At 41.9% G+C, this 24,243-nt stretch overlaps 1 protein-coding gene across 2 annotated transcripts in view; it reads right to left on the bottom strand.

Moving 5' to 3' along the window:
• Mbs (Myosin binding subunit) overlaps nucleotides 1-24,243 on the bottom strand; it is a 532,528-nt gene that overhangs the window by 384,905 nt on the left and 123,380 nt on the right. For both annotated transcript variants that reach the window (XM_067156305.2, XM_067156306.2), the window contains exon 2: nucleotides 8,153-8,283. In XM_067156305.2, the coding sequence (XP_067012406.2) occupies nucleotides 8,153-8,283 (131 nt within the window). The remainder of the gene's footprint in view (nucleotides 1-8,152; nucleotides 8,284-24,243) is intronic.

Raw genomic sequence — 24,243 nt, 5'->3', positions numbered from 1 at the left:
TCTTATGGGTCCAAATATCCTCAAGATTTCCCGTTCCCTGGGCTCTGTTGAGCCCTTCCTGGTCACCAAGAGAGGCAGAGCACAAAGGGTCTCAGTTATAACGTTTAAAGTTCTTGAAAAGGTATTTGAATGCGTAAATGCTCTTGCAGGAGTGGTAGACCCTCTCCAACCTGGCACATCTCGTGTCCCTTGCCTCTCATTGGCTGATATCCACTCTCCTATATAGGTACGTATTTCACTGCACGTATTTTACGAATGTCCCCCTGAGGGTGGGGGCGAAAGAATAACACACGGTATCCCCTGCCTGTCGTAAGAGGCGACTAAAAGGGGCTCCAGGGGCTCTTAACGTGGGAGCGTGGGTTGGCGACAACGGGGCCCTCAGCTGAATCCTGCCATTACTTCTATTTACTTGTGACAGGCTCCTCACTTTCATCTACCCTCTACGACCTCCTTTGGTCAACTCTTGTTATTTTCCGACCCCGACGGTATCAGAGCACTCGAGGCCAGGGAGTCTCCTTTTCCTGCTCTTCGTGGCCCTTGTCTTCCTTTTGGCCGATACCTTCATTTTACGAAGAGTCGGATCGCTTCCATTTTTGCTCCCTCTGATTAGTGTTATATAGAGGATGATTGCCTAGTTGTACTTCCTCTTAAAACAACAATCACCACCACTAGACTTTACGAATGGTGATCCCTTCTAGTGGGATTGTAGATGGGGTTCCCTCAACGTGTTGTTATTATTATTATTATTATTATTATTATTATTATTATTATTATTATTATTATTATTATTATTATTATTATAACCTCGTACGTTTCTCAAATCACAACAGAATACCTAGGTAATATGCTGCAGTACCCAACATGAATCTGCAAACATTCCAGCCCGCGAACGTGCATTTCAGTTAGGAACGGGAAAATGGTTTATTTATTCATTTCTTTATTTATCTATCAGTACGGCTTCCGTCAAACTGGTGCATGATCATCAATACATCGCTCAGAACGCAGCAGTTCGTGACAGCGAAAAGAAGCGATGTTGATACCGTAAATACGTCTTAGCTCAGTTCTGCAAAGGTCACAGACACATCATGCACACATTCCTTATCGCTGTAAAAGGAATTCCCGACCGAACAGTAGTCACAATAGCCAGTCTGTTGACTCACTCCAGAGATAACGCGTCCTCATAACCGGAAGAGGGCGCACAGCATGGGCTCGTGGAAGTCCAATACCAGGTTCGAACCCTTACGTAAGTACGAGCACGCACAGACAGGACAGTAGGTCACAGTGAAACAGTACAACAGGTTGCACGGTTCGGGACGTGTAGCAGCTTACATTAGGGTTGTGGTGGGTTCGAATCCCACCGTCGGCGGCTCTTAAGATGATTTTCCGTGGTTTTTCCCCATTTACACAGAAGGAAAATGCTGCGACTGTATCTTAAGGCCACGATCGCTTCCTTTCCAGTCCGAGTCCTATCCTACCCGTTGCCATAAAGACCTGCATGAGCGACGGCGTGACGTGAAACTAACAGCAATAACAAAGCTACCACTAAACTTTTATACAAACTAACATCGTTAATGTCCTACTCGATGGCTAAATGGTTAGAAGCCGGGCTGAGTGGCTCAGACGGTTAAGGCGCTGGCCTTCTGACCCCAACTTGGCAGGTTCGATCCTGGCTCAGTCCGGTGGTATTTGAAGGTGCTCAAATACGACAGCCCCGTGTCGGTAGATTTACTGGCACGTAAAAGAACTCCTGCGGGACTAAATTCCGGCACCTCGGCGTCTCCGAAGACCTTAAAAAAGTAGTTAGTGGGACGTAAAACAAATAACATTATTATTATTATTAAATGGTTAGGAGTCATGGGTTCGATTCCCGGCAGGGTCGGGGTTTTTAACCATCACTGGTTAACTTCACTGGCACGGGGGCTGGGTATATGTGCCGTCTTCATCATAATTTCATCATCACGATGCGCAAGTCGCCTATGGGAATCAAATCAAAGACCTGCACCTGGCGAGCCGGACACTCCCGGCACTAAAAGCCATACGCCATTTCATTTTTCTAAGATCGTAAATGTCCTGCTCCATGGTTAGCATGCTGGACTTCGATCTGGCAGGATTGGGGATTTTAACTTCAACCTCGCACGGAGGATGGGTGTTTGTGTCGTCTTCATCATCATTTCATCCTCTCACACGCGCGCGTCGCCTATATGGCGTCAAATCAAAAGACCTCTCCGGAGGCCACACATTATTATTATTATTATTATTATTATTATTATTATTATTATTATTATTATTATTATTATTATTATTATTATTATTATTATTATTATTATTATTATTTACAGTAATGTGATACAAAATTATAGATATACGATGTAAATAATAATAATAATAATAATAATAATAATAATAATAATAAACAAAGAGGAAAAATCTTAGGACCAAAATACGAAAATGGAATTTGGATCAAAAAGAAACAACAGGAAATTTATCAAATCTCAGAAGAAAAAGAAAAAAACAGATAGCGTACTATAAGAAAAAGGCTATTACAATTTCTATGGGTACCTATACAAAAAGGATAAAATGGGTTGAAAAATAAACTTCTCACAATTTGCTGTACGTCATATCGATACAGATAGGTCTTACGGCGACGATATGATAGCAATGGGCTAGAATTGGGAAAGAAGCGGCCGTGGCCTTAATTAAGGTACAGCCCCAGCATTAGCCTGGCGCAAAAGTGGAGAAACCACGGATAGCATTTGCCTTGTGTGAAAATGGAAGAATACGGAAAATCATCTTCAGGGGTTCGAAGCCACTATATCGCGAATGCAAGCCGATAGCTAGGTGACCCAAACCACGCGGCCAGTCGCTAGGTACTCCTAAACTTATAACGTAAATTACATATTGCCAAACGCATGTTTATCTTTGATTAATTAAGATCAATAATCAACTTATCTGATAAGGGTTACGTAATTAACCTCAAAATACGGTTTCTAATCCTAAGGTTTAACTGCAACATAAAAAAGCTTATTGGGAGCTACCCTTTTCAGACAGATATACACTGTCACCGACTTTCTTGTACGGCCATTTATGCTTAACAATCCTTCCACTGATACTTGGGGTCTATCGTTGATAGCATAAGCCAGGAAAGAAAATGCTCGGAGAGCCGTAGACTTCTAAAATCGCCATTACTCGGCTACATTTCGTCTATGATTAATGTGTCATACACTAAAAACTTTGTTTATAAATTTTCCGCACAAAGCTAATAAAAAGCACATCGAAATTTATTCAGTGGTTCTTGAGATTAGCCCACAAAAACGGCGCGCAGGCTAGGGTAATTATTGGGGGAAGGAGGCATGATTAACGTGAACATAGGCATGTGAAATGAGGAACAAATATTTATGCAAACAATCCTATATAATAATATTCATAAACAAGGGAGGGGGGAACAGAACAATAATAGAGCTTGTTTCTCAAACACATATTTGAACGAGTTTTATGTATGGATTTTTCAATAATATTCATAAGCAAACAGAAAAATATAGAACTTTGATTCATAATATTTAATTATTAATAAAAACACCAGATTGATGGCAGTGGAGACTTTCGCCAAATTCAGTACTTTACACGGAAAGTGAGTCGATCATTGACACGATGCGAAAACGAAGGATTGCATTCTTTGTTCACATATACCGCTTACCAAATACTAGACTCCAGAAACAACTTCTTGATTTCTTTTGGAATAAAAGAAAAAAACACATGGTTTAAAGAAATATAAATGCATTTAGATGAATTGAAAATTGATAAAGATCAGATTGAGATTAGAGAAGAGAAACGGATTCTAAATAACAAGTACACATGACTATCACTAAAAATATCGCAACGTAAGCAGTATGTTACATCTGCAGAACGGGCCGCAAGATCATCCAGAATGAAGAAGTCTTGTGAAAGGAAAAAGTTGCGAAGTGTTAAAAGCTGAACTTATTCTTTGAAGACTTTGTTGTATAAGGTTTGATTTTGGTGCTCCAGTGTGGGCGAAAACAGTGTAAATAAATAAAAACGCCCTATTGCTGTATATTAAGCATTTCATGATACGAAATGCACCGCCTGAACAGTCTCCAATGGGAAATGTAGTTCTCTTCAAGGAATGTCCGCTTTCTGATCTCATTTCTTGATATAAAACCATCCAGATCTCCATATGAAACGCCTTAGCAGCTTCCGAAGACTACTAAAGTCCACATTTTAAGGGGACTTATCATCTAGGAGGATTTTGGGGGGGGGGGAGGCAGGAAACGCCTAGCCCCCACAGTCGGCATCAATGAACTGGTATTTCTCTTACCTACTTTCAACAAGATTATAAAAAAGTAACCCTGGAAAGTATGACTTCAAAATATTTACAGTACTCAAATAACTTCGCCCAGCTGCCTTATTCGTTCTAATTTGGTCTTCTCGGCTTATGATCCAGCACGAGCCCATATCCAGCAGTAAATCTTACAAATATCATTTCGCACAACCATATTCTGCTGCTAGCCTTCCAAGCTCCACTGCCACAACACAGTACAGGTCTTCTCAGAGCCTTGCAAAGCCAAGTTCGAGTGTTGCTGGTCTACAAAGGAGGATTCATTACATTAATTCCCCGCTAGTTTTTTATGGGCACTAAAAGAGCTCCAATGCTTCATAAAAGGGCACATTTTATCGCAGGTACTTAAAACCCTTACACAACTAAATTAACACATTGCTTTGAGGGCACATCAACCTAAGGAAACTTTAACAGACAATATGGTTGGGACAAGCCAGTCAAGTTACTTAACATCAGATATTTCCCCCCTTAATGTAACTCTGTAGCATACATATCTAAAATATTATGCCGTTCTCTTCCAGATTCTTATCATTATGCTGTCCAACTTCTCTCTCATTATTTTGTAGACTTATCTGTTATTTAGACAATTTCTTGTCAAACGAGTGTCATGATTCGGAGTTCGTGAGTCTGATTCTGCCTGAGGTAGTCTGAAAAAGCCGATGAAACATCTTGGCACTTTATTGTCGTTAAAGATCTCTGGTGGTGCACTTTGTGTCACCCAACAAAGTTTAATGAACTCAGCCATAGGAACCTTCTAGTAGAATTCCGCTTTCGTTGATCGGCAGCGGCATAATGGGAATGTCGAAAATGTTAGGCAGAAGGTCTGGAACTCTGTAGCTGAGGCTACGTGATTATTAAATCCGGTGAGATATATGCGGATCTTCATTACTGCTGACCGATTGAAAAATCGAAGTTATTGCTCTAACTCTAGTTTACCTCCATGTTAAAGTCCCTTTCTTCTGCCTTCCGCATGAGAAAAACCTCAGGCACCATTTACTGAATATATTGTAGTAATAAACATAATGCAGCCAGCGTTTGTGACCAACGTGATTAGTCGATGGCCAATAAAAATTAAGCAAGTTTGTAGTTTTACATGACAGCTGATATGAGGATCATAGCCACGTGACCTCCAGTTTTGGATGGATTTCAAACCCACGGGGACATGACAATTCACTTTTAAATCTCACGTGTACTGGCCGCGTTGGTAAGAAGCCAAAGTTGATCTAACTTATCTATCGCCCCTCTCTACGATGACCTTTCACAACCAACATATCCCAGAGGTCGGAGGTAAAAACTGAATTGGTGGTGGTGGGTAACCTCCTTTCCTAACACTGATCAGGAAGAAAAGACTGATGAGGGTATCGGTAAAAGACAAGGGCTGAAAAGGGGTGAAACTTAAAAGACTCCTTTGGCCTTGCAAATCTAATACCTTCGGGGCAGAAGAGAACAAGGGTTTAAGTAAAGGAGGTCGGATAGGAGAGACGAAAGTGAGGCGCCAGATACGAGTAAGTGGAAACAATGTTAGACTAAGCCAAAGGGTCAGCAGTCGCCAAACTCCTTTTATTCGAAGTCCTACGAAGTGAATTAAACAAAGCAGCAGTGGGGCACTGTATCCGCCTTTTCAAGTCGCATCTATCCCAATAATGTTCGTCTATCATTGATTTGAAGATTCGGTTTAAGATTCAATGGCATCGACGTCTTCAGTCTTTACCATTCATTTGCTGTGTGCCACAAGAAATCATTGAAACATTTTGTACTGTTAGTACTTTAACCTCGTGCCAACACTTGCAGGCTTTCAGCGACGGTGGTATGGGAAGAAAGCGGCCATGGCCTTAATTAAAAATACAGCCCCGGCATTTCTCTTTACGTGAACATAAAAAGGCACGGAAAACCAGCTTCAGGCCTCCCGACAGTGAGGTTGAACCGATCAGTGTCGAGTCAAACAAATCTAGACATTTTGCACCACACTATCCGCAATTTGAACATTAATCCGCCTGGATAATATATATAATTAAATGAGACCTGTATTATCTTGTCTTTCATGGCAGGCTGTTGATGAGGAGGGTTTTTTGTTTTTTTAAATAAACCGGGAACAACAACAAAAAATCAAATCCTCCCCGCTAAATTGGAGCTTCAGCCATTCCATTCCTGACTCAACTGAAACGGGAAACAGACTGTGGATTTGTATTTCATTTACTATTTTCTTAAACCGACCCTCTTTCCGAAAGGCCCCGGGCTCGATTCACGCGGATGATGCTTGCTGTTTAAACGGCCCTAATATCTAGGTCATCGGCTCTTACTGGTACGGAAGGAGGCGAAATGTAATGACAATTTAAAAGTCCAAATCTCATCCACTGACCCGAATTCAAAACGTGATGATGAAGAATGAATGGATGAAGATGGATTTAAAATAATCAGGGGATCCAACTCGCAATATTGAAAGTTAAAAATAACTCCAAAATTAATCCACTGACTAGAATTCAAAACGAAGAAGATGAACAATGATTATGAATTTAAAATAATCCGTGGATTCGACCAGTAATGCCCCACCTTCCCAAAAACTAACTTAAAACAATGGTATAGGGGCTGCTTCCAAAGCACAATCCTGAATCGATGATGTATGTTGTCTAAATGGGTCAAAAATCAAGGTCAACGGCCACTCATAATGGTACTTATCGCTAGGAAAGTAAGAACCATGGTATTTCTCATGTAGCGGTACTAATGAGTACGAAGACTTAAGGTGTTCCACACATTGTGGTAGTACTCACAGGCAAGGTAATACGCACACACAACGCAGACCCATGGTGTTTTTCACATAGGTATACTAATCACAGGGACTCTTATTATCCCGTGGTGTCACTCATATAGTGGTACTAATCACACGCAACGTAAGCCCGTGCTGTTCCGCATATAGTGGTGCTAATCACGAGTGCTGTAAAACCCATACTGATTCACCCTCTGTTGCTACTAATCACAAATAAAGGCGACCCATGATGCACCTCGCGTGATGGTACTAATTACAAGTAGTCTCATAGTTCTAATTCAACCAACCCTTGGTCACCCCTTTTAGTCGCCTCTTACTACAGGCAGAGGATACCGTGGGTGCATTCTTCCACAGCCTGCCAGAGGTGGTGCTCGATTCACGATCAGGTCCGGGATTTTTACCCGAATCTGAGCGCTGGTTCGTAGTCCGCGTAAGAACAACTAAGGAGCTATCTGACAGTGAGATAACGGCCCCGGTCTAGTAGCCAACAATAAACGACCGATAGGATCGTCGTGCTGACTACGCGGCACCTCGTAATCTGCAAGCCTTCAGGGGTGCCGCAGCATGGTGAGACACGGAGAGTAGATTCTTAAAGCAAGAATATATTGGAAGGTGTGTTCAGTTTCCCGAAGCGTGAATCCGTGTGTTTAAAAATAAATATACTTAAATTCGAAACTATAGATTCAGGGGCAAATAAAAATACTGTAAAACAATCGTCGGCATTACCTAACAAACGAAAAGCTGAATGAAATTCGTGAAGAGCGATCGCTACGAAAATCTGTCGAGCACCTTGCGCATCAAACTAATGTTTCACATGCTCTGCAAAAGGAATAAAAATGCTGAAATTTAAGCCTTACAACGTAGAAGTGTGAAGATTACGTCCACAGGATACTTTAACAATATTGTGCCGTCGTCTTCAGAGAAAATGTCTACATGCCTTCTCTAACCAAAGAAGAGTTCGGAATCTAATTCTCTAGATGATAAAAACCCGCCGACACGGTGTAAGTTAAGTAGCTTGTACGTGTCCAACTCACTTAGCGATGCTGACGAAGCCACAAGAGACGGTGGCGTGCAGCGGAGTCCAGCCTTCGTTGTCCCCTCTGTTGACATCGGCCCCGTGCTCCACAAGGAACTCTACCATATCCAAGTTGTCGTCTATACATAGCTGGAAAGAGACAGACAGGGTATGCCATCAAAACAAGGTACAAGTGTAGGGAGCAAAAAAATCTACACTGATAAGTCATAACTAGGACCGGATTCTTATATAATTACATATTCCATTCCTTTACTTGTAGACAAAAGAATATGAAAAATGCCGGCGAAATGTTGCTCCGATATGGTTATACTTTTGTTTCATTTTACATATTTGTACGTATTCTTGGTAAGATTACTGATGTTTTACATATTACGTGAGGAATGCAACATTTGTGTACATATCCAGGCAACTATTCAAAAAAATTAAAAATTGTCAGCTCGTTTAATTTTCAGACTACAGTAAAATAACTGGCGAATTTCATCTCGTACAGAATATATTTCAATTGCTAAAGTTGGCTTTAAAATTCCTCTAAAATTGGGATTTTAAACCCACTCTATGAGTACCAACTGCGTACAACAGCACTAATCTTTTCGCAGACTCTGGGATGACTAACTAGGTGCCTTTCATTGGTCAGAGTTTCTAATAAACTCCATGCAGTCTTGAAACGAAATCTAGGTTATTCAAGCTCTGTATGGAAGAGCATTAGAGGCGAACAAGAAGAGCCCTCGGAAGATATTTCATCCAGATAGGTTTGTCTTTTAAAATATGCACCGGTGACTCCCTGTGAAGTTGAAGTCCTCAGCCTACAAGAGAATTTTATCGGATCAGCGCCAAATCATCACAAGGGAAAAAACATGGAGAAGTACTTGGTGGCACAGTCCGCACCACCATAAAAAAGTTACCGTACTATTTGAATTACTTAATAGGGCTTTAAAGACAGATTTTATATTAAGTTTATTAAGTAACATTTATTAGTTTCATTTGCAGGGCATCAGGGCAGCAGTAAATTAGCTACAATAACACATTGTGTAATATACTCCGCGATTTATAGTGCATAAAATTATTTTTTTAATATTTGAAGTATTTTGATTTTGCCTTTAATGTGATTAATGCTGTCAAAATTAGAAAACAATGGACTATATAAATGATCTAAAACAACAACGGTGACTTTGTCATAAAATATGGAGGTAATTAAACCAATGCCATAGTCTCGTATCATAACCGTAAGTCATAATAAAAGGAATATACCAACATTTTTTTTAATTTAATGCCTTAATGAATAATGAATATTACTACATTGTTATGTACATATTTCACACTTTGATACGTCATAAAATTTCGGACCCCAGTCATAACCTATTAATGGCCCGAAGAATGGTCCAAAAATTTCTTAAACCTTCAATTCCGCGTAATTACATTTCAATTTAAATGTGTTGCATAAAATAAATACCTAAATTTCGTAAGGGCTAATCTGGAGAACCAGCGGATGGATTCTAACGTGGTTGTCACCGTTTTACAGAGCGTTTGAGAAAAGTTTAATGTAAGAAACATTAATCTACGATAAAATGGAGCCGAGCGGTAGTCAAAGAAAAACGGCCATCCGAGAGCTTTCTTGGCTTGCGTTTCCTAAATCTCAACGACAGACTAGTCCCGCGTATAAGTGAAAGAATATTGCTGAGCATAAAAGGTGTAGCAAAAAAAGCTCCGCGACGGTATATACCTTTACATAGAAGGTAACCCTGAATGTTTGTGGTGTAGTCTGCAGTAACATCTTTTTTCTTCTTCTTCTTCTTCTTCTATTTGCTTTACGTCGCATCGACACAAATAGGTCTTATTGCGACGATGGGATAGGAAAGGCCTAGGAGTTCGAAGAAAGCGGCCGTGGCCTTCATTAAGGTACAGCCCCAGCATTTGCCTGGTGTGAAAATGGGAAACCACGGAAAACCATCTTCAGGGCTGCCGACAGTGGGATTCGAACCAACTATCTCCCGGATGCAAGCTCACAGCCGCGCGCCTCTAACCGCACGGCCAACTCGCCCGGTGTTTGACAAAATTAAGATATGGGAAGAATATATACACTGACTGACAGAGCAAATGCAACACCAAGAAGGAGTGGTTCGAAAGGAATGAAAGTTGGGGAAAAAACAGAGACGGCACGGACGAATAATTGATGTTTATTTCAAACCGATATGCAGGTTACACAATGCGCACGGCATCGACTCAGTAGGATGTAGGACCACCGCGAGCGGCGATGCACGCAGAAACACGTCGAGTACAGAGTCAATAAGAGTGCAGATGGTGTCCTGAGGAATGGTTCTCCATTCTCTGTCAACCATTTGCCACAGTTGGTCGTCCGTACGAGGCTGGGGCAGAGTTTGCAAACGGCGTCCAATGAGATCTCACACGTGTTCGATTGGTGAGAGATCCGGAGAGTACGCTGGCCACGGAAGCATCTGTACACCTCGTAGAGCCTGTTGGGAGATGCGAGCAGTGTGTGGGCGGGCATTATCCTGCTGAAACAGAGCATTGGGCAGCCCCTGAAGGTACGGGAGTGCCACCGGCCGCAGCACATGCTGCACGTAGCGGTGGGCATTTAACGTGCCTTGAATACGCACTAGAGGTGACGTGGAATCATACGCAATAGCGCCCCAAACCATGATGCCGCGTTGTCTAGCGGTGGGGCGCTCCACAGTTACTGCCGGATTTGACCTTTCTCCACGCCGACGCCACACTCGTCTGCGGTGACTATCACTGACAGAACAGAAGCGTGACTCATCGGAGAACACGACGTTCCGCCATTCCCTCATCCAAGTCGCTCTAGCCCGGCACCATGCCAAGGCGTGCACGTCTATGCTGTGGAGTCAATGGTAGTCTTCTGAGCGGACGCCGGGAGTGCAGGCCTCCTTCAACCAATCGACGGGAAATTGTTCTGGTCGATATTGGAACAGCCAGGGTGTCTTGCACATGCTGAAGAATGGCGGTTGACGTGGCGTGCGGGGCTGCCACCGCTTGGCGGCGGATGCGCCGATCCTCGCGTGCTGACGTCACTCGAGCTGCGCCTGGAACCCTCGCACGTGCCACATGTCCCTGCGCCAACCATCTTCGTCACAGGCGCTGCACCGTGGACACATCCCTATGGGTATCGGCTGCGATTTGACGAAGCGACCAACCTGCCCTTCTCAGCCCGATCACCATACCCCTCGTAAAGTCGTCTGTCTGCTGGAAATGCCTCCGTTGACGGCGGCCTGGCATTCTTAGCTATACAGATCTCCTGTGGCACACGACAACATGTTCTACAATGACTGTCGGCTGAGAAATCACGGTACGAAGTGGGCCATTCGCCAACGCCGTGTCCCATTTATCGTTCGCTACGTGCGCAGCACAGCGGCGCATTTCACATCATGAGCATACCTCAGTGACGTCAGTGTACCCTGCAATTGGCATAAAGTTCTGACCACTCCTTCTTGGTGTTGCATTTGCTCTGTCAGTCAGTGTAGAAAAAATCTTCTATGATAATCGACCAACATTAAATGAAAATCGTGAATGCTCAAATGGACCAAGCATTTTGAAATCGGAAGTAATTCATGCGATAAGCCAATTAAAAGATAGGAAAGCTTCAGCCCAGATGAAATTCCAGCTGAAGTTATGGAACTTATCAATGAAGAGCAAATTAATAAGATAGTGGGCCTTTTTAATAACATTTATAACTCAAGATTGGCTACCGTCTACTTTCATTCCCCTGCCAAAAAAACCAACCTCAAAAAATGTGAATATCGCCTCACTGGCCTAATGAGGCATTTGTTAAAATCTTTCCTGAAAGTTATCCATGCTCGCATAAGGAAGAAATGTGAGGAAACCCTGGATGATACCCAGTTTGGATTTGGGCTCTTTTCACTTTAACGACTCTTCAAGGAGGTTTGTATCAACAAAAGGAGGTCTTCGCCTGTTTCATAGATCATGAGTAAGACATACCGAAGTCATCAGACTACTGCAGTAAACTGGAATTGATGATAAAGATATAGGAATTATTGAAAACATGTATTGGCATCAGAAGGCTGTGGTGAAGGTTGATGATGATACAACGGACTACACAGAAATCCGACGAGGAGTTCAAGGCTGTGTTTTGTCTCAGTTATTGTTTAACATCTATTCAGATGCCATATTTAACGCAGGCTCAGCAGATTTGGAAGTGGGAATTGAAGTACACGGAGAACTAACGAGTAATTTGCGATATGCAGATGACACAGTAATTCTTGCTAATGGTGTTGAATGCTTGCAACTATTCCTGTACAAAATTAATATAGTTGGAGAAGAGACGGGTCTAATCATCAACACCCCGGAAAAAAACAAAAACAACCTAATAGTTTTTAGCAGAGGAGGAAATAATGCTACTCTAAAATTTAAATACCAACAAATTAAACAAGTAAATAAACTTAAATATCTTGGTTACTGGATAACGAATGATTTGAATCCAGAGCTAGAAATTAAGAGCCGAAAAGAAACTGCAAGATCAACTTTCAGGAAGATGAAGACATTATTGTGTGATGATGCATTAAAACATCGGCAGCGTATGGTGAAATGTTATATTTGGTCTACTCTCCTTTATGGGGTTGAAGCTTGGACGTTAAAAGAGGCCACCATCAAATGACTGGAAGCCTTAGCTTAGAACTTTGGCTGCATAGAAGAATGCTCAGAGATTCGTGGACTGACATGCCACTAATGAACAAATATTAGAGAGAGAGAGAAAAAACTGGTAACCATCATCAAATAAGTGGTGAAAAATACGCAGTTTTACATCTAATTTTGAAAGGCAAAATTGAAAGGCGCCGAGGAGTAGGCAGGAGGAGAACAACATGCCTTAAGAATATTAAAGACTGGACAGGCATAAAAAGCAGTGAAGAACTCGACCGTGTTGCTGAAGACAGAAAAGCTTTCTCCACATTCATCGCCAACGTCCGGCTCCATGGCTATATGGTTAGCGTGCTGGCGTTTGGTCAGAGGAGTCCCGGGTTCGATTCCCGGTAGGGTCGGATATTTTAACCATCATTGGTTAATTTCGCCGGCTCGAGGGCTGGGTGTGTGTGTGTCGTCTTCATCATCATTTCATCCATATCACGACGCGCAGGTCGCCTACGGGAGTCAGATCAGAAGACCTGCACCAGGCGAGCCGAACATGTCCTCGGACACTCCCGGCACTAAAAGCCATACGCCAGAAGAATTTTGAGATGAATCACGTAATCGTCCTAAAATAAATTATGCACTCGCCTCGGTAATCTATAGACCTATATACATATATAAAGTAAGAGTTGTATCTGTACATTGCTGAGAATTTAAAAAGAACTGTATTCCTGTTTCGGTCTTGTCCACAGTCACAAGGAAATGTACTTTTTAATTTTCCCTCATGTCCGCCCGGATGTATGTATGTATGTATGTATGTATGTATGTATGTATGTATGTATGTATAGGCATCACGAGAAAATGGCTGAAGAGAATTTAATGAAAATCGGTATGTAAAGTCGGGGAATGAGGCACTACAGTACAGGCTATAACTAACTTTATCCACGCTGGATGAAATGGTACTTTAGCGGAAAGCAACTAAAATACCTATTTATTACGCATTTTAATAAAAGCTTATTCATAACGTGTACACGACTTCATCTAGAATTCTGTATACAATGTTGAATTGCGTAGCGAAGCAACGGGTACAACAGCTAGTATTAAGATAAAACACCATATACAGAATATAACTGGAGAACTATCTTGGTTTTAATGAAAGCTCAGGAATTATATATACTGCATTGAGAGAAAGCGAAGGAACAGGATGACGGCCATTAAGTCTTGGGGAAAACGTCGCTCTGAGCTGCATCAGGAGGGAAAAACAACAGTCGTCTACAAAGAAATCTTGTAAAGCATATCACCACAAATTCGAAACTGCGAAGAGAAGAGAGCAACAACGATACTGTCAAGATCTGAGGGCGAAGTACCAAATAAATCAATGGGAAGTTGGACTGATGTTTGGTGCGAAAGGCACTATTCCTCGCGAAACTCTGGAGTGGACTGAATGACAAATTCCACGAGAGCACGACTGAGGAAATTGCATTTTCAGTATTAATCTCCTCCCTTAAGACGATAAATATCACTCTCTGCAATGAGGTAAGCAATAAACTCATGCCAAATAGGTTCAAAGATATCTCGAGTTTTCGTTAATAAAACATTGTTATGATGAATTGATTAGAAGGCGCTGGTTATCCGTATGAGCCACGTATTTCCGGAGAGAGAGGTGGTTTATGAACTACCGATACCGGTGCGCTTAATTGCGCTCCTCTGTCGGTCATTATATCATTTTGTTCGTTAACGATATTTTAAATATTTTAGGTGTATTTAATTTTAATGATTTATTTGATATGCTTAAACGTTAGAGATGTGTAACATTTTGAGAATAGTTTAGCAAAGCGACGGGGCATTGCTCGTTGACCAGGCTGGCACAGCGAACAATGCGATTCGTTATGTGGTAGTACTGGGTAGTCGCCCATCCAGGTACTGACCACGTCCAATGTTGCTTTAATGTGGCAACGGGACAGCACCGGTGGCATGTTTCGACGATCCAATGAGAACTCCTGACTGGGGCGACTACCAGTACGATATATCTGTGGCTTGGTTCTAAAAGGGCCAATGTCATGTTTTATCGAAACTGAGATATTAACTCCACAAACGCGTTTTATCCTGGTTTGCAACATGTTAAAAGGGCCAATGTCTCTGATAAGTACTAAACGAACAGTTAACGTTTAATTAAATAAGCCCTTGTCAATAATGTTAGATTACCAATAAAGATTAGAGACCTGACAATTTTTGAAGAATACGATAGACAAAATTAGTGTTTAATCAGGTGATTTCCACACACACAAAAAGTATAAAGCTATTTAAAGTTATTGAAAAAAATAGTTGAAAAACTATAAGCAAATCTTCAAATGCTCATAGTTCAAAAACAGATTTTATGACACTGGCCCTTTTAGAACCATTGCCAAAAACGCTGCTTCCCATTTTACTAACATAACTACGCGACGTTCTACATCAGTGTGTATTCCAAAAAATCTACATAAACAGGAAGACGCATGTTAAACCCACAGATCACAGACTAGAATGAGCTATACGCAGTCCGATCCTGATTCTTCCGCGCACAAGAACGCTTAGTCAAGACAGAAAAGGGAAAGTCGCGCTATGAGACGCAGACGCCACGCTCAGTGAAAGACGGGTCGAAATAAGCGAACACATGCTTCGGTTTATCCGTACACACTCGACCGTTTCTGGGAAGTTTCCGACGTGCTCTACGTACCTTTTAGAGCTAAGATCGGACGACGCGGTGGCGTTATCATTTTGCGCCCCACGCCGATTATTTTTTGTTTGTTTACCTACTTATGTCCATTGACGATTAGTACACGTATGTTTCTTTTCAAGTTCGTGGATACAAGGGCGATATGTTGATTTAAAATTACAATATTTTGTAAGTTCATTCAGGGAGATGCGGTGCATTCGCTTGTATGATACCGATCGTAGAAACATTCGAAACATAGAAATTTCGCACAACAAGCATCGCGCGAAGGCAGGTTTGCCATAGTTACATTTCTGGGTGAGAATGTCGTTCGGGAAAGGAACGTCGTTCACATTACTTACGATATCACGTGTTGGCAATACGTCTGCGACAAACCACACATAACGGATAACTTTTCAAAAACTGACGCTTGCAATTGATTATGAATCAATGCGTGGATTTTTATTTCATCGCGCCTGGTCGTGATATCCCTTTGCCGTGCAATGAGCGTAGAACAATTTATGTTTTCATTGTCCGGCTCCATGGCTAAATGGTTAGCATGCTGGCCTTTGCTCACAGGGGCCCCGGGTTCGATTCCCAGCAGAGTCGGGAATTTTAACTATCATTGGTTAATTCCGCTGGCATGGGGGCTAGGTGTATATGTCGTCTTCATAATCATCATCATCATCATCATTTCATCCCGCCTAAGGGCGTCAAATTCAAAAGACCTGCACCTGATAAGCCGAACATCTCCTCGAACACTCCCGGCACTAGAAGCCATACGCCGTTTCATTTTTTATGTTTTCATTTAAGAGGCAGAACATTAATAGACGAAAAATGACAACGATATTTCAAAATACATTGAACAAAACCATACAGTACACCTGAATGAAATCCAATGCTCAGTAAACTAAGGATTACATTCTGGTAGGAAGAAGTACCTCATAAGAAGTAAACGTAACTGAAATACTTTAACTCTAAGATCCAGATGGGTAGCTGACTCTGCTAGGAGAGGGAAGACATCTCACCGCTCTGTCTTCTGAGCTATGTTACAGTAGACAAGTTAAGTAAGAGGTGGCAGTAGTCCCTGTTCACATCAGCTTGACACTCTGGCTTCACGTGAGATTCCTCAGTCTGGTCGACTTGCCAGCACGAGCACGCGGACGTCATAAAGCTCACTGGACGGGGGCCAGCACCGTCAAGGCGACACTGCAGCACTTTTCTATGGGAATCCCTGTCTGTCTTACAAAAAGCAAACCCTACCTCCCTGTTCCTTCGGAGTGGATAGCTGCCCCAGAAATAGAGACAAGCTCGTGAAATGAAGTTCGAACAAGTGACGTACAGGAAAGACCACTAGATAATGAGAGGGGTGAGAATGTCAAGACGGACAGAGGAGAGAATATGCTAGGATACCGAAAGGACTGAGGATATCAAGACGAACACGTAATGACGACGGACAGCACAAGCATATCTTGAAAATGCAAGGAAAGGGCTATACCCAGTAGAGAGGTCGGTGTGTCGAAATATTATATCCAGGAAAAGAAGTTTAATATGTCAGTAAATCTAGTCAAAGGACTATAACATATAAAACTGATTTTCTATGCCGACTCACAGTGTCGGGATTCGATGCAGAAAACTGGAACATACGGTGAAAACACCCAATCAACTGAGCTACGTAGCCGTGTTATTACTTTTACTGAACAGCCCTTGTAAATTATTTTCAAATCATTCTTCTTTCACTTTAGGAAAGGATCGGTTATTTGAGAAAGCCCAAATGTCCACAACTATCAGATTTGAGAAAAGTGAAGAAAAAAAAACTGCCTACAGCTTCTTATGTCATTAATTTGCATCTGCTTTTATACTAATTATTTATCAGATCTTTCGTAATAATTCTGATTATATTTGATAAAAATATTTTTTTTTCAAAAAAGAGTGATATGGGGACTGAAAGTTACTGGAGATGTCTGATTTATCAAATAAATAGACCCTTGCTAGCAAAAAACGTTACAAAATGAGGTTATTTAATGCTTACGAACATTTAAGCACGCTATATATCACACTTCAGTTATGCAATTAAGTTTCATCTTTAAATTTTCCTTCATACAAAAACATTAAAGTCAAAATTGGTAACAATTTCCAACATTGTCCCTCTTGACAACAAAGTTACTCTGGGATATCTTCCCTGTTAACAATAACGCCAAGAGAATGTCTTGTCAAGTCTATTATTTAAGTTCCTCGGATGTGTCTTTCCTATTAACAGTAGGCCTGGATGTGTGCGCTTACAAACAAGATCTTCAAGGTCCCAGTAAAACCCTTATGAAGTGGACATATATGGCTTCTCTCTGAAAGATGGGAATACCGTACATATAATTTTATCATATTTTCATTTAACCTATTATATCCTAAAATGGGCATGCGTGATTTCTCAAATAACCGATTAAATTATGGTGCTCTTCTTTTTTTACGAATGTAAAACCAATTGTGTATTTGTTACGTTATCTGCCCGAAGGCTAATTGGATCCTCAAATAGCACCACCAAGGTTATGCAGTTATAGCATAACCGGAAAAAGAGACGGCGACGACATAATGAGGTGTACTAGTCAAAATGTGTGGCGAGGTAGATTGCCAAAGCTTTCCTCACAGCCAGAAAGGCTGTTACAGCACAACCAACCCTACGAGTAACACCTTTCAAAGCATCCAGACGCAGTGGTGCTCCGAAAGTCAGTACTCGGCAACTTTCATACTGTCACAACCATAAATGAGACAAGACCTCGGTGGAAACTACATTTTGCTTCGCAGTTTGCTAAGAGAGATAAAAAACATCTCATGCATCAAGAAATACCAACTGATAGAAATTAGCCTTTAAAAAACATTGCTAATCTCGCTTTCACACAAGAACGACTTGAAGAAACACCAAGAAACGAAGAATTTCGACAGTTCTTCAGACGAACGATGTCAGTCCACCAGGACAGTGTTAGAAGAGAGTTTATTTTCAGATGTAGTATTTGGTAAAACAGCACCCAAATACACAAATAGTAGTATAAGTGAAATGGCGTCGAGCTTGTCGGGAGACCTGGGATGGCTAGGGTTCTAGTTTTGAATATTCAACCCGTTGTTGTACAAAGCTTTGCGTCTTAATCCAATTATGAACGTTGACTGTTCCTACCTAAGGCAAGGGATTGCCGACTGGACCGTCGGAACCATTGATTACTTCAGTATGAGACTAGTTTCTCTCAGCTCCGTGAATGGTTGTGTCCCATTTGCGATCACTCCCATTACTGTGGAAAAGAATGTGAAGAAATGCCAGTTCGTGTCCCATTTGGGACCACTGTAAAATTATCAGCAGCCTATCAGGGTGTTCCAACGTCCATGCAGTAGGCGGACTGCTAATTAGGGCGTACTCCACACAACCTCTCTCCTGAAGGTTTTCTGAGGTAATTGAGACGAATAAAGGCAAGCCTTGTGCTTTATATAATGGATACTCTTACAGAAATTTACGGAGAAGTCAGGGATGTTTGGTGACACGGGTTTTTTATCGGCGGCTTTACATCGCACCGACACAGATAGGTCTTATGGCGACCGTGGGATAGGAAAGGGCTAGGAGTGGGAAGGAAGTGGCCGTGGCCTTAATCAAGGTACAGCCCCAGCATTTTTCTGCTTGTTGTGAAAATAGGAAACCACGGAAAACCATCTTTAGGGCTACCGACAATGAGATTCGAACCCATTATTTCCCGAATGCAATCTCATCTTTTCGCGCTATCATTATAGAGTTATATAATTTCTTGTCCATTTTCTTGTACATCTAATCCAAGCGTACAGACAAAATTATCAATTTATTTATATAGGTGAAAGTAGGCTGAGTGGTCGCGCGTTTTAAAGCGCTACGGGTATGGAGCCAAGCTCTGCATTCGGGAAATGTGTGGGTTCGAACCCCACCGACGGCTGTTCTCAGAGTGGTTTTCTGTGGTTTAATATTTTCACTTCCAGGCAAATGTCGGTACAGTTCCTATTCATAGGCCAGATCTGAGTCCTCCCACCCCTTACCCAATTTCTTTTACCATAACACATTTCATCTTCATTGGCTCCTCAACTGAGGTTGGTGCCAGGAAGGGCATCCGGCCGTAGAAACATCCCGTATAAATTAATCTCATCTCATCTCGACCCGGTATCAAGAAAAGAGACTAAGGGCAGATAGATGAAAGTAGGCTAATTATATTTTGAGCAGCTGCTTACTTAACGTGTCAGTATGATGTTTGAACAGTCTGAGCATTATTTAAGCAGTAATTTAATAGTGTCCCCTATTGTATAAGAAAGTGTAGGTTAACTGTTAAGTTTGAGATGAGCTACAATTGTTTCAAAAAGGGTAGCAAAATCCTTTGTTTTGAAATTGGAAAGTGTAAAATTCAACGGTTTTAATAAGCCCATCTTTTGTCCTACTTCTGAAAACTCTAGTAATTCTAAATAACAGGTTCGTTTGAGTCCTGTTTATTCTCTGTCAATCCCGATATTATCGCATCAATCTCAAACGGTAGTAATTTAATGAATTTCAACATACGATTCGTAAGAATCCTAGTGTGTAGTTTCGCCAGTTATTTGAGGGATGTCTTCCTGTGCCAGTCCTTCAGTAGGGAATTCCCTCACAGCAACCTGACTGTATGTCACTGATAAGAGTGATCGCAACTGGGACGACACCCCATGAACTACCTACACGGGATCACTTACAAATTAAAGACCACGTCGTAGACAAACGTTATGATACAGTAGTCTAACAGATTTTTTTCCTACCTGTTAAAAGTCGCACTAACATATCTAAGGTTTTCAGCGACGGAAGGATGGGAAATGGCTAGCGGCCGTGACCATAATTAAGGTACAGCCCTAGCATTTGCCTGAGACTCCCTTAGTCTTCGACGTATAATTTGGAGATTTTGTAGGAGCAAAAAGGACCACTCGAGGCGGTAGGAGCAGATAATAATGTTACTGGTTTTACATCACACCAACTACATTGTTATAGTTTTCGGAGACCCCAAACTGCCGGTATTTTGTTCCTTAAGAGTTCTTTTCCGTGCCAGTAAACCTACCGACACAAGGCTGGCGTATCTGAGCACCTTCAAATACAATCGGACTAAGACAGGATCGAACCTGTTAAGCTGGGCTCAAAAGGCCAGCGCAAGTAAGAGAAAAAGGTACTGATTCGTTGTCATGAAAAATACATGCAATGCCGTATTCACGATGCCACAATAGGTCCGTGCATTGTTTACAGCTTACTAAAAGCAGATGAGTCAAGTTGAAAACGATACTAAATGAAACTGGCTCTCAAGAGACAGGTGTGTGCCGCTTCTTCAAAGAAAAGTCAACATGCCGTGCTAATATTAGGGTCTCACACACAAACCTGTTAAACATGACACTGGTTTACTGAGCGTAAGACGACAGGTCGAAACTGGGGCCGATTGTGGGGAACCGGGTACCCGTTACACATAGTATCGGTCCTTGCGTGTATTCCCGGCGTGGTTCCCTAGAGCGCCTGGAAGCCATGATCGTTAAAACGTCAAGTCTGGCACCGTGGTTAGCCGATTCGAGTCTTTTCGTGGAAAACAATTTCATCATCAGAATGTTGGTCTTCAGGGTAGGAGAGGTGGTGGTAGACCGGGCGTCAAATCTCTCAGCAGTGTTCATACGGAGTGAGGGCATATGACGCTACTGATAGTGATTCGTCCGCCGGAGTAGACCCATTGAAGTTATGTTAGGCTATGTACCGACACCGGGTTTCACCTCTCCTCATGGACCTCCACTAGAAGGACCGGTACCAGGCCTCTCCGAAAGCCATACATCTATTATTATTATTATTATTATTATTATTATTATTATTATTATTATTATTCCCTTCCTCCCAGCTTCTTCACTTCGCCACCTTTCCCTCGCTAAATGTAGCTCTCACCCAGACAACGTTCGATTAGGCTACTAGTTCATTTCACATAATAGCAAAAATTTTCTAAAAGCCTAGATTGAAAGTCATCTTTTTAAATTTTCTGTTATGGGAATGTAAATATTTGTGTGTACATATATATTACAATCTCTTAAGAAAAAGAAAACTCAACTTTTCAACAGTTTCGTCCACTAGTTGGAATGTTTTGGCCTACTATGCCTTACTTTTGTTAAAAAAGATCTAATGTGTAACCGTCAGGTTTACATGTAGTGAACAGAAGTACGTCCCTCCTTTTCAAATTAGTTAATATAACCAAACGTTTCTACATCGCTATTTACATGTCATTTAAATCAGTCATTATAATAGATGCAATTTATTTTATAAAACTAAATTTCCTTTTATTTTCTCACTACGTATGAAAATTTGGAAATAACTGGTCTCCATTCGCCTTTCTCACAATCAAAAGATTATAGGGTAGAACTTCAGCACCGTCCCATTCGTTTATATTGAAATTTAGGGTGTGTAATAATTTTTACCCCATATGGGTTGTAGGAAAGAGAGAAGTGTCCATTGCCACTTTCGAGGATCCATCACCCCGCCCTAAAATGTTCCTTTTACCATAATATGGCATTTAGGAAAGTAAGGGGGTGAAGGATCACTGCTACTGGCTGGTACAAATTCAGCATGCGTCACTACCCCAGTTCAACACAGTTATTACACAAGTTTCTGTTACGAGGCTCTTTGCTAGACACCCCTGACGTGTTAGACAAATGTGTTTTTTTTTTACTAGTCAGGGCGTGCGTTAACTACCTCTGGCCGCACTGCAGTCGCCTAAGTCCGGCCAGTGCCCAGTAATCGGGAGATAGTGGGTTCAAACCCCACTGTCAGCAGCCCTGAAGATGGTTTTCCGTGGTTTCTCATTTTCACACCAGGCAAATGCTGGGGCTGTACATTAAGGCCACGGCCGCTTCCTTCCCATTCCTAGACCTTTCCTATCCCATCGTCGCCATAAGACCTATCTGTGTCGCTGCGACGTAAAGCAAAATAGCAAAAAAACTACCTCTCCCAGGATTTACCTGAACGGATGGTTGTACTGTCCGAGCAAGAGAACTAGCCGCTCTGTACCACCGAATTCCACTAGGGAGACATCCTGACCAGCGCAGCGACCCTCTCTTCGATGCAGAGCGGGACACCGCAGCGAGAAGTGTCATGTTATGAAGGGCATCATTTCTTACGATTCGCGCTCATGACCGTGAAAGAACCCTGACGCCGCGGCGATACGTCCAGGAAATTCTGCGACCGAGATGAAATAAATTTCTACGTCCCTTCCTGGTGCAGCTCGACAACGCTGTTTTCCAGCAGGATAATGTCCGGCCACACAGAGCACGGATATTCCTGGCCGGCGTTGGTAATGTCAACCAGCCTGGAAGGCCTCCAGACATCTCGCCCATCGACAACGTTTGGGACAATAATGGATGTCATCTTCGGCCGATAGAAATACGGCTGATTTCGAGAATCGGCTGCACCAGCTGTGGCAGGGTCATTTTCAGAACATCCGACGTATTTATGCCTCCATGCCCGATCGCATCGCCACCTGTCTCCGTGCTACAGGTGGACCATCACCGTATTAAGTTCATCCTGAAAGTTTCTGTTACCTTGTACGGAATGCTTTCAGTGATACAATATTTTGACATTTTCTTTATACCACTATAATAATAATAATAATAATAATAATAATAATAATAATAATAATAATAATTGCTTTACGTCCCACTATCTACTTATTTACGGTTTTCGAAGACACCGAGGTGCCGGAATTTAGTCCCGCAGGAGTTCTTTTACGTGCCAGTAAATCTACCGACACGAGGCTGACGTATTTGAGCACCTTCAAATAGCACCGGACTGAGCCAGGATCGAACCTGCCAAGTTGGGGTCAGAAGGCCAGCGCCTCAACCGTCTGAGCCACTCAGCTCGGCTATACCACTATGTACCCACTTAGGTACTCCTGCGATGGTTCCTTCGTGGTGTGCATTTTTTTATTACTGCAGATGAGTGTATTCTGAATACTTCCATCAGGCATATGCCAGAATTGGATTAGAACATTGACCAAAAATAAAAATGATTTACCAATCTGCATCGAACTCCAATGAGGACGATATACTGTATCGCATAAGATGTGGTAATGCAGTGTTCTACAACCACGTCAAAGAGGGTCTTCAACAACCGTGAACCAAGTGTCCAGACCAAACTGCATGTTTACAACGACATACTGACAAACATTTTCTTATTGATGCAGGACTAGGACTACGAACAGAAGACATTTAAAATGTCTAGAAATATAGCCCCTTAGAGGAATTAACTATTCTAGCCAATTATTAACTAGCCAAGAAATCGTGATTTTATTCGGTAGATAGAAACACAAACCCGTTCTGTACCCACTCGACCGACGAGTACAGCGAATTTGCACCAGCCAGTCTGGACGCAGGAGAGTTACGTTCTCACAACCGACCCGCACGACATTTAACTGGGGACGTAGAAATGTATTTCATCTCGCTCAAATATTGGATTACAATCCAACGTAAGAATAATTCGAGGGATAAGTGTAGAAAATGTGAGTATAATCCGAGAGGAATGTATTCTAAGGTAATGATAGTGTATGGTTAATAAAGTTACAAACATGCACTGGCGAATATTTCTTTTGGAAACAAATAAACAAGTAGTTAATATTTTTAACAGTGTTTCCTGAAACAAGAGATATTGCAATCTCTTCTTATATGACTACACTACCAATATCAGAGTCAACGAATACACCATCTTCTGTTTAATATAACTCCATATTGCAGGCCAATAAGCTCAG

Source organism: Anabrus simplex, chromosome 12, assembly GCF_040414725.1.
Source record: "Anabrus simplex isolate iqAnaSimp1 chromosome 12, ASM4041472v1, whole genome shotgun sequence".
In the NCBI taxonomy this organism is placed as follows: Eukaryota; Metazoa; Arthropoda; class Insecta; order Orthoptera; family Tettigoniidae; genus Anabrus; species Anabrus simplex.
The sequence above is the reverse complement of the archived record's forward strand: the minus strand, read 5'-3'. Positions and strand labels throughout refer to the sequence as shown.